Raw genomic sequence first — 14,786 nt, 5'->3', positions numbered from 1 at the left:
TGGTGCTGTGAAGATACCTGCATCAGAGGAGGGAGGGATCAGCCCTGTTAATACCTGGTTCTAACATGCAGTCTTTGTCCTGACGTTGTCCACATTCTGATTGTGCCCACATTCTAAATGACGCAGTGTGATGTGGTCAGATCTTAAAAGTGTAAAAAGACAAGATGAGGGCGCATGTTAACAGCAGGTATAAACACCTTCTCGGGTTACAAACAAGTGCAGCACTTCTGACTGGAAAACAATACTCCTTTTCTGTATAGGTTATCCCTGCATTCTCTCTCTTCAGCTCCTCCCTCCCTCTCCCTGACACTCCGCCTGGCTTCCAAAGCTGTGATTACAGGAAAGGACTCATTAGTAAATGTAACATTTGTTAAACCTACCTTAAGTGTAATGTTTTTTTTTTTTTTTTTTTGTTTTTTTTTTACAAAGTTTGATTACCTGTGTTGCCACTCACTGGATGTCACAATGGCCTCCAGGGCTAAAATAATATGACTAAACTGCTGACAAAAAATATATGTTTTTAATTTTAATCAACACATGAGAAACAGTTGTTGGCCAAATTACTTGAAACTGCATTCTCTCTCTTTAGCTCCTCCACTTCCTCCTCACTGGCTTTCAGTATGGCACTTATGGCTGCAATTTTGGTCAGAAATTCTCAAAATCTTTTGGGGCTCTATTCAATCCGTGTCGCAGAAGTTCAGCGTTACAGCGTGACTGAAAAGCAACGTTCTCGCGTTAGCGAAGACTGCATTCTGTCCACTTATCTACACACATACAAAACGTAGTTAGGCACTGCAGGAGAAATGTAACATGTTTGTGATGTAACAGGAGAAAAATAATGTTGAGGATACTGATGAAGTAAAAAACGTATACAATGACATTCTAGACGATTCTGTGCTTCCAACTTTCTAGCAACAGTTTGGGGAGGGCCCTTTCCTGTTTTCAGCATGACAATTCCCCTGTGCACAAAGCAAGGTATATTCAGGAATGGTTTGTCGAGATCAGTGTGGAAGAACTTGACTGGCCTGCACAGAGCCCTGACCTCAACCCCATTGAACACCTTTGGGATATATTGGAACGCTGACTGCGAGCCAGGTCTTATCGCCCAACGTCAGTGTCCGACCAAACTAATGCTTGTGTAGCTGAATGGAAACAAGTACTCGCAGAAATGTTCCAACATCTAGTGGAAAGCCTTCCCAGAAGAGTGGAGGCTGTTATAGCAGCAAAAGGGGGGACCAACTCCATATTAAACACCCATGATTTGGAATGAGATGTTCAACAAGCAGGTGTCCACATACTTTTGGTCATGTAGTGTATTTAGTGGAAGGTCTCCATCTCCATAAAATGTGTAGACTTAAAAGTTTTCCATAGGAATATATTTACTTAAAGACATGCTCCTGTACTTTGGTGAAAGTACTTTTTAAACCTCCCACTTTGGGCTGAATGTGTTCATACATGCATAATCTATGAGAATATTTTTTTTACATCAATTAGCTACGAAATCCCTAGATTGAAAGCGACTTTTCTTGAAGCTGTGCTGCACTTCCCTACATTTCCCTCCACGTGGGCCAGCCTCCTGGCAATTTGAGTTCTAGCCAATGAGCTTCAGCCTTTCGTATCTGAGCAAGAGCTAGCAAGAGGCCTGCCCAGCGTTATCCAATGTTGTTGCAGGGCGGACCCAACGGCTCAGTGGCCACAGCAGAGAAAGGTTGCAGCCTATTATTATAAGCCAGCGGGGCACCGGTCTATGGCCCCTTACATCATTGGGCGAAAGCGGGGAGAGAGGAGCGCCCTTCTCAAATGGAACAGTAATCTGCGCCGCTCTGTCATTTTGTCAACAAGGCAGCAAGGTGCATCTTCCAGAAAAATCTCTCTTTTCCATAAACTAAAATGTTAGAATTTTCAAAAAATGTCTCATTGTGAAGACAGATCTTTTTATCAAAAGCAATCCCTTTCAATCATCGAGTTTTTACACAAAATACATCTCATTGCCAACCCATTACGGTATACAGAGAGCGCCAAAAGTATTAGGACAGTGACATTTTTGTTTATTTTGGCTCTGTACTCGAGTACTTTGGATTTCAAATGATACAATGACTATGGGGTTAAAGTGCAGACTGCCAGCTTTAATTTGAGGGTATTTTCATCCAACATTTAGAAATTGCAGTACGTTTTGTACATAGTCCTCCCCATTTTAGGGGACCAAAAGTATTGGGGAAAAAATGATCTTATGTGAAATTAAAGTAGTAGAAAGTTCCAGAATCATGGTAGCATCCACATTAATGTAGAAGTGTTTAGAAACATACTCTATTCTTATTTACAATACAAGTGACTCCAAAATGACATAATATATTCATTTACCATACATTTCTATTTGGAACAAAATAATCTGAAACACAACGAAAAACAAACAGCAAATGCATCCAACAAGGTTGTAGAGTCACAAGCTTGATGTAACCATTGCATGCTAGGAATATGGGAGCAAATATTTTGCACTACTTTAATATCTATATAAGTGAATATGTCCCAATACATGGGTCCCCTAACATGGGGGGACTATGTACAACACGTGCTGTAATTTACAAACAGGTCACCCGATATGGATGAAAATACCCTTAAATTAAAGCAGATAGTCTGCACTTTAACATCAGTCATTGTATCATTTCAAATATGTCACTATCCCAATACTTTTGGAGCTCATTGCATCTCATTAAGGCCTTAACACTGAACACAAGTGCAGAGACTGGGGGATAGCTTGTGTTTGAACACGGAGGCTGTTTGAGCGAGAGGCCTCGCTGTCATTGACAGCCATCCCGTTTCTATTGGCGACACTCCCGTAACCATTATCAGTGACACTTTCGTTGCCATTGATGACCGTCCCCTTGCCATTGCCAACCATGGCGTTGTCCTTAACCACCATCCCATTTTCATCACCTTTCGTCACCTGTCCCTTAGAAGGGGACCCTAGACAAGGCCTTCACATCCTGGGGAAAGGGCAGGGATGGAAATGTGGAGGTGAGGTGTGGAACCTCTAGAATGCCCCCCCTCCATGCCCTCTCCCCTCTGTTGGCCCGGAGGATCAGGGCGGAGTGGCAGTCTAGACACACCTTGTTCACCTTGTTGCCATCGTACTCCAGAGTTACTTTGTTGTCTGAACACCTCCAACACACCACCTGACAGACAGGTGGACACACAGGAGGTCATGGTCATATCGGTCTGGTTATGTTAGAAAGAACGGAAGTACAACACTGAACGTGAATGCCATTTCAACTAATCATAACCTCACCCCAGCCTTAGGTAAAGTGAATGTGAAGTGTGTGTTGTGTGTACGTGTGTGTTAACTCACACAGCCACAGGCTCTGCAGTGGTGTCTCCATCGGGTGAGGGCGTTGAAGGGTTCTCTACACTTCATACACATGGTCACCTCATTGTCCCTGATCCATCGAGGGGCACGCCGACCCAGCTCCTCCATCTGTTCACGCACACAGGAACAAAGACCAACACTCAAAATCAGTTCAGTCTCGCCATGTTGTTTTACCACCCGTACATTCAAGAGGATCTCAAATTAGTTGTTTCTCCTTCCCTTTTGCTAAATGATCAGTTCCCCTCCACACCCATTTGCCTGTGATTTATCCCTCTATATTAATTCAGGGAGCATACCGTACAGATGGAGGAACACACACAAAAGAATGGAAGAAAACATTCTATCAGTTTCTGTTTAGCACAAAAATAAAGGATCCTTACAGATACCTCTACTTCTTTAGAAGTTGACTTAAAAGTGTCATTCTTCTGTCGGAAAACATCAATAGTGTCCTGGAAAGCCTGAAAGTACAAGGCACGTCAGACCATGTGTACTCTCTCTATATACTCATCATGTGCCATTGGTCATTTAAACATGTTTCAAAATGTGACAAAGCACTGTTACCTTTAACCAGTCCTCTTCGTCTTGTTCAGAGCTGGAAAGACAAAGCCACATGTTAACATTTATACAAAACATATACACATCCATCCAAGACCTTCAGGTGAGTTATATTATTGTGACACCCCCCTCACCTGGCCTGTAGGTCCAGGGTCCTCTCCAGGGTCATCTCCTTGCCAGACACCTGGAAGGTGTGGGGGTGGTGTTCGTTGGTGGTGCGCTGCACCGTCATGCCCTCCACGTCAATCCGTGTCCGCACGGTGAACCGCTGCCCCCCCAGGCTGAACCGAGGAGTGCAGCACAGCAGCATGTTGTTGAACTGGATGGACAGCAGGGGGGCAAGAAAGACATGAGGGTTTTAAGTATGAGCCACAAGAGTCTCCTGAATGAGCCGTTAATGCAGGAGTGTCAAACTCATTCCACGGAGGGCCGAGTGTCTGCGGGTTTTTGTTTTTTCCTTTCAATTAAGACCTAGACAACCAGATGAGGGAGTTGCTTACTAATTAGTGACCTTAATTCATCAAGCACAAGGGTGGAGCGAAACCCCGCCCTCTGTGGAATGAGTTTGACACGTGTGGGTTAAATGGATGGATGTTCAGTGGTTCCTAGTCAGTGAAGTGCAAGATTCTGACAAAATAGAGATGATTTCAGTTCACATTATACATAGAAGAAAATCATGTCTGTTCTACACTATACATAGCAACATTATGTAATGTTGCGTATTCCTAAATTCCATAAGGTCTCCATTGGGAAAGAGGTGGTCTGACCTCAATGGGACTTCCTGGTAAAATGAAAGGTTAAAATATTGTGAGCTGGTCTAACCAGGAAGAGGTGTCTCTCCATGGCGGAGTTCCTGGCAGCCAGCATCAGGATGCATCCCTCCCTGATGAACTCATTGGAGGGGTTCATCACGTCGCCCTCCCCCAACATCTCGTAGATCTCCAGCAGCTTCTTCAGGTTCTCCTAGAAGACAACGCGGCAGAACAGAGGATGTTAGACAACAAAGCAGATCCCAAACTTCTGTCCCAACCGATAGCAAAATTACAAAGTACAGATGGTAGTGGTTAACAGTAGTAACCTCTATGCCTAAAGAGAAATGGTCTCTAGATATACTGTACTGACAATTGCTATCTGCAGTAAGTAGAGGATTAGCATATTAGTTCTGCACGTACTGATTGGTGGATGGCGCTGTTGGAGTGTGTTGCTGCCATGGAGATGACCTGCAGAGACTCTGAAGGCAGGCAAAGAGATCAACAACGTATTTTTTTAGAAAAGCAAAACCACAAAACCCCTAAACCACAAAACCTAATCTATTATAGTTTCTGTGAAAGTTACTACAAGTCTGAGCAAAAGTGATGACACTGCGTGAGTCTTGGCTAGTAAATGAGGACTACCTGAACTCTGCTACAGTAAGAGTGAGGCCGGCCTTTATGGATCTACTGTATGTAGGACTATGTCTATGCTACAGTAAGAGTGAGGCCGGCCTTTATGGATCTACTGTATGTTGGACCATGTCTATGCTACAGTAAGAGTGAGGCCGGCCTTTGTGGAGCTACTGTATGTTGGACCATGTCTACGCTACAGTAAGAGTGAGGCCGGCCTTTATGGATCTACTGTATGTTGGACCATGTCTATGCTACAGTAAGAGTGAGGCCGGCCTTTGTGGATCTACTGTATGTTGGACTATGTATTTGCTACAGTAAGAGTGAGGCCAGCCTTTGTGGATCTACTGTGTGTTGGACTATGTCTATGGTACAGTAAGGCAGGTGTCAACTCACTCTCTGCATGGCTGTGGTCCGAGTCGTCATCAGGCAGTCTCTTGAGGTAGTCTCTCAGCAGCATCTCATAACGAGGTAGCCTCTGGACCGGCTACAACATGTGGTGCTGCAGGGTCAGACTACCACACACCTCCCGACTCTGGAAGATAACAGAAAATCAACAACAGGGCAAGATTGACTAAATGTTTCAACCACTGGAAAGTTAGCACCTATTGATTTTCATTAGGGGAATAGTGAAATCCAGATTAAGAGAATGAATAAGATATTCATATATTTGGACGGTTCTGACTTAGAATATGTGGACATCGGCGATGTCATTTACAAAATAGCCTCCAACACTCTACTCAGCAAATTGGATGCAGTCTATCACAGCGCCATCTGTTTTGTCACCAAAGCCCCATATACTACCCACCACTGCGACCTGTATGCTCTCGTTGGCTGGTCCTCGCTACCTATTCGTCGTCAAACCCACTGGCTCCAGGCCATCTGTAAGTCTTTGCTAGGTAAAGCTCCCCCTTATCTCAGCTCACTGGTCACCATAGCAACACCCACCCGTAGCACGCGCTCCAGCAGGTATATTTCACTGATCATCCCCAAAGCCAACACCTCCTTTGGCCGCCTTTCCTTCCAGTTCTCTGCTGCCAATGACTGGAACGAATTGCAAAAATCACTGAAGCTGGAGACATATCTCCCTCTCTAACTTTAAGCATCAGCTGTCAGAGCAGCCTACCGATCATTGCACCTGTACACAGCCCACCTGTAAATAGTACACCCAACTAACTTGTAATTAATTCGCCACTATGGCCTATGTATTGCCATACCTCCCTAATCTTACATTTGCACACACTGTATATAGATTTTTATATTGTGTTATCGACTGTATGTTTGTTTATCCCATGTGTAACTCTGTGTTGTTTGTGTCGCACTGCTTTGCTTTATCTTGGCCAGGTCGCAGTTGTAAATGAGAACTTGTTCTCAACTGGCCTACCTGGTTAAATACTGGCCTACCTGTATCCTGTATGACGGTTCCTGAATGGTGCGGACCTCTCCGTCCAGGCTCTAAGCAGCTCCATGGCGTGGTCGAAGCTCATCACGTACTCAGCATACATCCTGAGGAAGGGAGCATGCTGCTGCATGACATCACCCAGACGAGGGCTCACAGACCTGTGGGGTCAAGGGTCGGAGATCAAAGTTCAAAAAATTATTATTTAATCAGTTTAGATATGCTAGCGATTTAATGTAGGAATGTTAAAACTACTGTGGTCTTTGTGAGGCCGGATGAATTACATAAAATATAACCATATTTTTAATTGAATAAAAAGGTTCCAATCCAATCATGTCCTTCAGTCCCATTATAGATAAGGACTTCCATTGCATCATCTATTTGGGTTGTCTCACCATTGGCCCATGTGTGTCTCCAGGTCTGGCAGTAGGAACTGGCTGTGGAAGGTGTGGATGGAGGAGATGTTGGAGAAGATGGTCCTCACCACATCTAAAGGGAACAAGCCTTTACCAGCCTCCTCAGTCAGCCGGGCACAGAACACCTGCACACACATGTTAAAACACCGCTAATCAACACATACTGATCAAGTCATGTGGTGATAACTACAGTGGATGAACAGGAACAGTGAAGTTGACAGTGACACACTGACCTGGTCTAGCAGGTGAAGGCGGGCAACATAGGCCCTCTCTGTGCTTCTCAGCTGGTTCAGCCTGGATCCCGCTCCCTTCCCTGGGGACTGAGATCCTAGTCCACCCTGTATGGAGCTCTTTCCTGGGCTGTGGATTCCTAGTCCCTTTCTTGGGCCCTGGGTCCCTGGTGGTACCCCCTTCACCGGTCTATGGCTAGGCCTGGTCCCAGGACACTTTCCTGGGCTGTGGACTGCTAGCCCCCTCCCTTAGGGTCCTGATCCCTTCCCTTTGAGTAGAGCTCCTCTTGGCCCCTGGACAGGGCTCTTCCCAGGGCTCTGGAGATGGGCAGGTTGAGGAGACACTGCAAACAAGGAGGGAGGAGGGGGAAGTTGAGTAAGGGATCTATCCTAGCCTGGTTCCAGAACAAAAATATAAACGGTAATGATGCTCCCACAGCTACAGTACTGTACACAGAGCCACATGTACTGCTGCTCAGTTCTGAGGGAGAGCGAGAGACTGGACACCTACCAGTGACATACAGTAAGGGTACGAGGAAGTTAATCTAGTTTGAACAGTCCATCCTCTGATGGTATACTTACAAAATCAATCTGTAATCGACACCCCTGTGACATTGGTTGGAGGGGCAATCTGTGTTTGCTACATCCATTTCTGGACTTTGAGATTGGTGAAATGTGCCCATTGATTTCTTGAATAATGTAACTTGCAGATGACTCATGAGCTTGGTTCAACCGTCTTACCTCGACGGAATGCAAAATGTAAGCGTGTTTTACCCCGTAAGCGTGTACTTGTAAACAAAACACTATAGCCTCAAATGGTTAAAACTATAGTTTTGGTCTATTATATTAATTATATTGTTTAAATTGGGTTGACTAATGAGTGAATTGTCTGTAAAACGGAATAAACAGTAAAAAAATATATATATAAAAAAAAATAAGTGTTTGGGCAGGAGAATGGTCTGTCACCTTGTTACAGAATTCATAATGGGTGTAGCGCACTGCTAGACCGTTCTTTACTCCAAATGTGGTGCCTCTGAATTCCTTTGTAAATGAAGTGGCCTCGTTTTTTATTATGATAAAGAGGACATTGTTCTTTAACTGAAGTCGTTAGCTCGCTTATTCTAAGAGTTTCCAATGCTTTCAGGCGTTTTCCCAATGATGTCAGGAGAAATGAAATACTAACAACTGCATTCCTGGACAAAACGATGCCAAGCTTTGTGATATTATTAACAATGCCAGGAATCAAAGTGAAACAGAGCTAAATTCCCCAAACATCGATGAGATGGTGTTTCTCCCAGTCACCAGACTGCTTTTCATTCTCACTTCTCTCAAAGTGTTAAACATTTCTAGTATTTCTTACGTCACTGGAAAGATAATCGGCTACATGTTTTAACCAACAGACTGCAGTCGGTGTCTACTGAGGAGGAGAGGACGACAAAAGTGACCGTTTGTTGTTTTGAAGTGGGCAAAAGTTAGCAAAACAGGTTCTGGATTTCAGGCTAACATTCCAGTCCATGTACTCAGTCATGCTTTTTACAATGATGCGGAGTGGCATGATAAGTCAGACAGACTGCTACCCGGGCTAGGTAAAAATTAGATGGAAAGAGCCAACTGCCAACACGAGTTTAGCCTAATAACGCTGACTCTTCAGTATTGGCAGCGTTTGTGTTCACAGACACACACTCAAACCCTGTGTGTTTGTCATACAGTGGCCAGTTAAATCTAATGTTAGTTAGCTAGTTTAAATGGTAATGTGAAATAGTCAACCGACTGAACGAACAGTGTTTTTATTTATTTTATTTTACCAGGTAAGTTGACTGAGAACACGTTCTCATTTGCAGCAACGACCTGGGGAATAGTTACAGGGGAGAGGAGGGGGATGAATGAGCCAATTGTAAACTGGGGATGATTAGGTGACTGTGATGGTATGGGAATTTAGCCAGGATTAACACCCCTACTCTTACAATAAGTACCATGGATTCTTTAATGACCTCAGAGTCAAGACACCCGTTTAATGTCCCATCCGAAAGACAGCACCCTACACTGGGCAGTGTCCCCAATCACTGCCCTGGGGCATTGGGATATTTTTTAGACCAGAGGAAAGAGTGCCTCCTACTGGCCCTCCAACACCACTTCCAGCAACATCTGGTCTCCCATCCAGGGACTGACCAGGACCAACATGCATGTTTCTGGTCAAGAAAAAGCCCACAACTTCAATCCACACGTGTTGTCTGTCTCTAAAAAATGTCTCCTCGCTTCTCACATACACCATTCCATAGGACAGAGGAGCGCTTCGCTCACACACACACCACTGCTGTTCTTGAATTGAGTCGTGCATCAGTCTCTAAGACTCATACACACCCAAACCCACTCACTGCTTATCAGCGAGTGTCCCTTTTTGACTGAGTGGTCAGTCTGTCAGAATGTTCAGTGTGTGACTGTCTTGTCAGAGGATGTGTAAGGGGCAGAGCTTCCTGAGTGAAATCAGGTGACAAAACAGTTCAATCAATAACTCAAGAGTATTTGGTTAACATCTTACCTAGGTTGATGTTTTTTAACTTCTGACCTAGGACCTACTGTCTCCAGATTATTACTGGGGGCAATAACATTAACATGAGGCTATTGTCCAGTGAGGAAACATGGTGAGAAATACTGCCATCTCCACAAACAATAAACCAGTACATTAGCGTGTAAGGGTAAATCACTGTAACATATTATACCAGTCAGCTGTACTCAGTCAATGCCTTGGCAGACATCCCAGACACTCTTTATGGCTTCAGCACTATGTAGACTAAATCTACAGAGCCACAGGCAACCTCCAGTCATTTGGTGCAGGGGAAAGAAGGAGATTTCAGTTTAGCTCAACTTCAGTAAACCCGAAGAGCTGAGCCCTGCTGCTGCCAATTTGCACAGACAAACACACAACACCCAGAGAACGTTGTTTACAAGCATAACCAGTGTTGTGTCAGGGAACACACCCGCCAGGGCATGCCAGTGGTAGATTAGCATAACTAGTGTTGTGTCAGGATACACACCCACCAGGGCATGCCAGTGGTAGATTAACATAACTAGTGTTGTGTCAGGATACACACCCACCAGGGCATGCCAGTGGTAGATTAACATAACTAGTGTTGTGTCAGGATACACACCCACCAGGGCATGCCAGTGGTAGATTAACATAACTAGTGTTGTGTCAGGATACACACCCACCAGGGCATGCCAGTGGTAGATTAACATAACTAGTGTTGTGTCAGGATACACACCCACCAGGGCATGCCAGTGGTAGATTAACATAACTAGTGTTGTGTCAGGATACACACCCACCAGGGCATGCCAGTGGTAGATTAACATAACTAGTGTTGTGTCAGAATACACACCGGCCAGGGCATGCCAGTGGTAGATTAACATAACTAGTGTTGTGTCAGGATACACACCCACCAGGGCATGCCAGTGGTAGATTAACATAACTAGTGTTGTGTCAGGATACACACCGGCCAGGGCATGCCAGTGGTAGATTAACATAACTAGTGTTGTGTCAGGATACACACCCACCAGGGCATGCCAGTGGTAGATTAACATAACTAGTGTTGTGTCAGGATACACACCCACCAGGGCATGCCAGTGGTAGATTAACATAACTAGTGTTGTGTCAGTATACACACCCACCAGGGCATGCCAGTGGTAGATTAACATAACTAGTGTTGTGTCAGGATACACACCGGCCAGGGCATGCCAGTGGTAGATTAACATAACTAGTGTTGTGTCAGGATACACACCGGCCAGGGCATGCCAGTGGTAGATTAACATAACTAGTGTTGTGTCAGTATACACACCCACCAGGGCATGCCAGTGGTAGATTAACATAACTAGTGTTGTGTCAGTATACACACCCACCAGGGCATGCCAGTGGTAGATTAACATAACTAGTGTTGTGTCAGGATACACACCGGCCAGGGCATGCCAGTGGTAGATTAACATAACTAGTGTTGTGTCAGGATACACACCCACCAGGGCATGCCAGTGGTAGATTAACATAACTAGTGTTGTGTCAGTATACACACCCACCAGGGCATGCCAGTGGTAGATTAACATAACTAGTGTTGTGTCAGGATACACACCGGCCAGGGCATGCCAGTGGTAGATTAACATAACTAGTGTTGTGTCAGGATACACACCGGCCAGGGCATGCCAGTGGTAGATTAACATAACTAGTGTTGTGTCAGTATACACACCCACCAGGGCATGCCAGTGGTAGATTAACATAACTAGTGTTGTGTCAGTATACACACCCACCAGGGCATGCCAGTGGTAGATTAACATAACTAGTGTTGTGTCAGGATACACACCGGCCAGGGCATGCCAGTGGTAGATTAACATAACTAGTGTTGTGTCAGGATACACACCCACCAGGGCATGCCAGTGGTAGATTAACATAACTAGTGAAATTACCAACATGTTCCTCTTCTGCCTTAGACATGGCTGAGTTCACCCACTTCAGTAAAAAAATAACATGGGCTAGTTTCAATGCACTTGCGCTAGCCACCCTAAAAACAAAAAGTGTAGGGTAACTCAACCACTAATAATACATTGCCTGAGTTAGTTTACAATTAGAGAATAGGCGCTAATAGTGTCTCCATTGTGGCCATGACAGAAAGCCATCAGCTAGGGACTAACTAGGAGGCACTAGGGCCGTCACTGAATGGCTGGTGTTCTGCCACAACTGTACAGGGTTGACCAGACCAGTCAGTTCCGACAGCATTAGATTGTGCTCCCCAATGACATGCACACCTCGTTCATGTCAACACACCACACCAGTGTTTGCCTCTCTCCGGTCAGACTTTCTATCTAAAGATGACTTGGCTGTGGGCATCTTCTTCGCCGTTTCCTCAACATATGACTTTGGATCAGGAGCCACTGAAGATCCATCTCCACTAATCTGCTCAAAATGAGTTAAATCCATCATAACAAGCGATGCAAAAACCACACAGACAACCTAGGCTATAGTAGGATACATTTGAAATGTGTCCAGTGAGTTCTATTTGCGCTGACGCACTCACTCAACGTTTCCAAAAAACAACTGCAGTTGGAGACGGCTGACCTTCTGTCTCCTGCGGTATTCCCTTCGACTTTCTCCTCACCGCCGTCCGCCTAAACTCCTCCGTCTCACGATGAGTGGTCTTCACACTCCCCCTCTTCATCGGGTCACCGTCAAACATGGTAATATGATTTATAATAACCTTTATACAACGTATTGTTCACCTGATCGTGAATAGAGATCGGATTCGAGGCGCCGGTGGGATTTACTCAGGAAACGTTAATTACCGAGCTGCTCCTCCAACAAAAACGTAAATAGGCGTACCAAATTCCAAAAGTCCAATACAAATTTCCACATGCTATGAATCTCCATCAGTGATGTCGAATCCGATAGATCTTAACAATGGCACCAATAAACCCTCTGCCCCCTGTGAGCCTTTGGTGGCTGAAACTCGAATGCCATTTTCCAAAAGGTGTTGATGGTAATGTTTCAAAATAAATATACGAAAGTGTTTAGCAGTCCCCTATAAGATTAGGGGGAATTTATTGTGTTTTGAAATGTAGGCTTTACATGGTTAAATATGCAATAAAAATGATTTGAAAGATACCATACATTTTATATATTGCTGTCTGAATGTCTAATGGTTTTTATTGAGTTGTCGAGTAGTGTTGAAATTGTGCAAGCCAGTCCGTTCATCTTTATTATGGGACACACATTCAGAGCTTCATCTTTGTGCCCTGAGTACTTATACACTCCAGGTCCAGAAAAAGTAGCTAGTAACATTAATCATTTTCTTCATAGCTTACTGTATGTCCAGTTGACCTTCAATGGTATTTGAACCATCTGATACGTTTAAAGCCATTGGGCTCCAAAGCAAGTTTGCTCTCCCAAACAAATACGTAAGGTTTTAGCTCTGTGGGTTAATACATTCTCCGGCTGGTTACACAAAACCCCTTCCTTCTCCTTCATCTGCTTCACGTGATATCTGAGAAGACTAGTAGGAATGGAGCAGACAGCATTCACCAGAATAACACAAAAGCATGTCAAAACCCAACGTTTTTGAAACCCAACTGCAGTTAGCAACCACAGTTCTGGTCAGAGATCCTTTAGAAACAGAATCTTCTGTCTAAAGCCAGGCTGAGGTGTGTGAATTCATCCCATTTTGCCACGCTTGAGTGGACGTTTTATATAGATGGTTAAAAGTTGCTGGGTGGTGGTTTGAGAAAAGCTCCAAATTGGTATTTCTAGGTTAGGATACATAGCATCATGGCTGATTACAGTACAGCATAAACTGCCAACTACCTCTACTATTACTACAACTACAGTGCTACTAGTACTCTATTCTATAGTGAAAGCTGTCTACACGCCGATCCAGCATGGTTACTTCCATACACAGGATGTAGAAAACAAAAGGCAATCTTGGATAGAGATCTACTTCCAACATCATTATTTAACCCAGTGGGGGTTAACAGTCGATCACAACTAGTATTGGAATGCATTGGTCAGTTTGTGCTTGACATTCAGGAGGTTGATTGAGGCCTTCAGAGAAAGAGGAAGGACGAAAAGTACGTCCCGAATGGCACCCTATGCCCTATGTAGTGCACTACTTTGGGGAATGTGGTGTCATTTGGGACGAAGATGATGCTTCAACATAGATACTGTAGAAGCAAAGAAGGACAATGATGGTACAAACACCTTTACAATGTTTGTAAATCTCTTATCCTGTAAAACACATTAAAAGTGCAATAGAAACATATTCATATACCGTAGGGTGCGTGAGCAAAGTGCGTTTTAAAGCAATTCCATAGAATATAAAAAACTACGATCTTGGTGAGGGGTGGGGACAATCGATGAAGAGAGAAGAAAATGACTTAAACAATCTGTGTTTGTGAAAGCTAATACTTTTTTTTTTTTTTTACATGCATTTCAAATACACAGTTATGGCTTTGTCCATTGCCACCTTGACGTTCGCGACAAACTGTATGGTACCTTTAATGATTGTACAGCTAAAGCAAAACCCAACAGTTGTCCACCTCTTGAACCCAAACAAAATAATCATCACTGGTCGCAACATAAAAGTATGTTTCAACAACCCCCAAAACACCATAAACAAAGACATGATGAACAATGACTAATAGCTAGCTTGGTAGCAAAGATGGCGGCATGTCGCTCTTTTCTCCCACAAACCCTCAGTCAGACAGTCTCTTATAAGTCTTTGTGAGTGTCGTCCTTCTCTTCCACAGCGAGAGGCACTGCTCTGGCTCTGCCCTGCAGAGTGCTGTGATGGGGTTGGAGGTCAGGGTGTAGTAGTTCCAGGGTTATAGAGGACCAGGGGGACAAGGCGGCTGGGCGAGCCAAAGGAGAGGCACTCGTGGGGGGCCGCTGCGGTAGCTGCTCAGCGGGCA

The 14,786-nt window shown here is 44.4% G+C and overlaps 1 protein-coding gene across 1 annotated transcript; it reads right to left on the bottom strand.

The window, feature by feature from the left end:
- Window positions 1-2,811: 2,811 nt before the first annotated feature.
- Window positions 2,812-12,598, bottom strand: LOC110490746 (FYVE, RhoGEF and PH domain-containing protein 4; the record flags this gene model as incomplete). The annotated part of the gene is given in 12 exon segments (XM_090199033.1): window positions 2,812-3,173; window positions 3,347-3,472; window positions 3,751-3,822; window positions 3,926-3,956; window positions 4,054-4,238; window positions 4,742-4,882; window positions 5,092-5,150; window positions 5,698-5,834; window positions 6,706-6,861; window positions 7,096-7,241; window positions 7,350-7,594; window positions 12,445-12,598. Coding segments are annotated over 12 exon segments (1,674 nt in total), but the record flags the coding sequence as incomplete, so codon positions are not given.
- Window positions 12,599-14,786: the final 2,188 nt, after the last annotated feature.

This window comes from Oncorhynchus mykiss, chromosome 15, assembly GCF_057628025.1.
Source record: "Oncorhynchus mykiss isolate SJ-2025 chromosome 15, ASM5762802v1, whole genome shotgun sequence".
Lineage (NCBI taxonomy): Eukaryota > Metazoa > Chordata > Actinopteri > Salmoniformes > Salmonidae > Oncorhynchus > Oncorhynchus mykiss.
The sequence above is the reverse complement of the archived record's forward strand: the minus strand, read 5'-3'. Positions and strand labels throughout refer to the sequence as shown.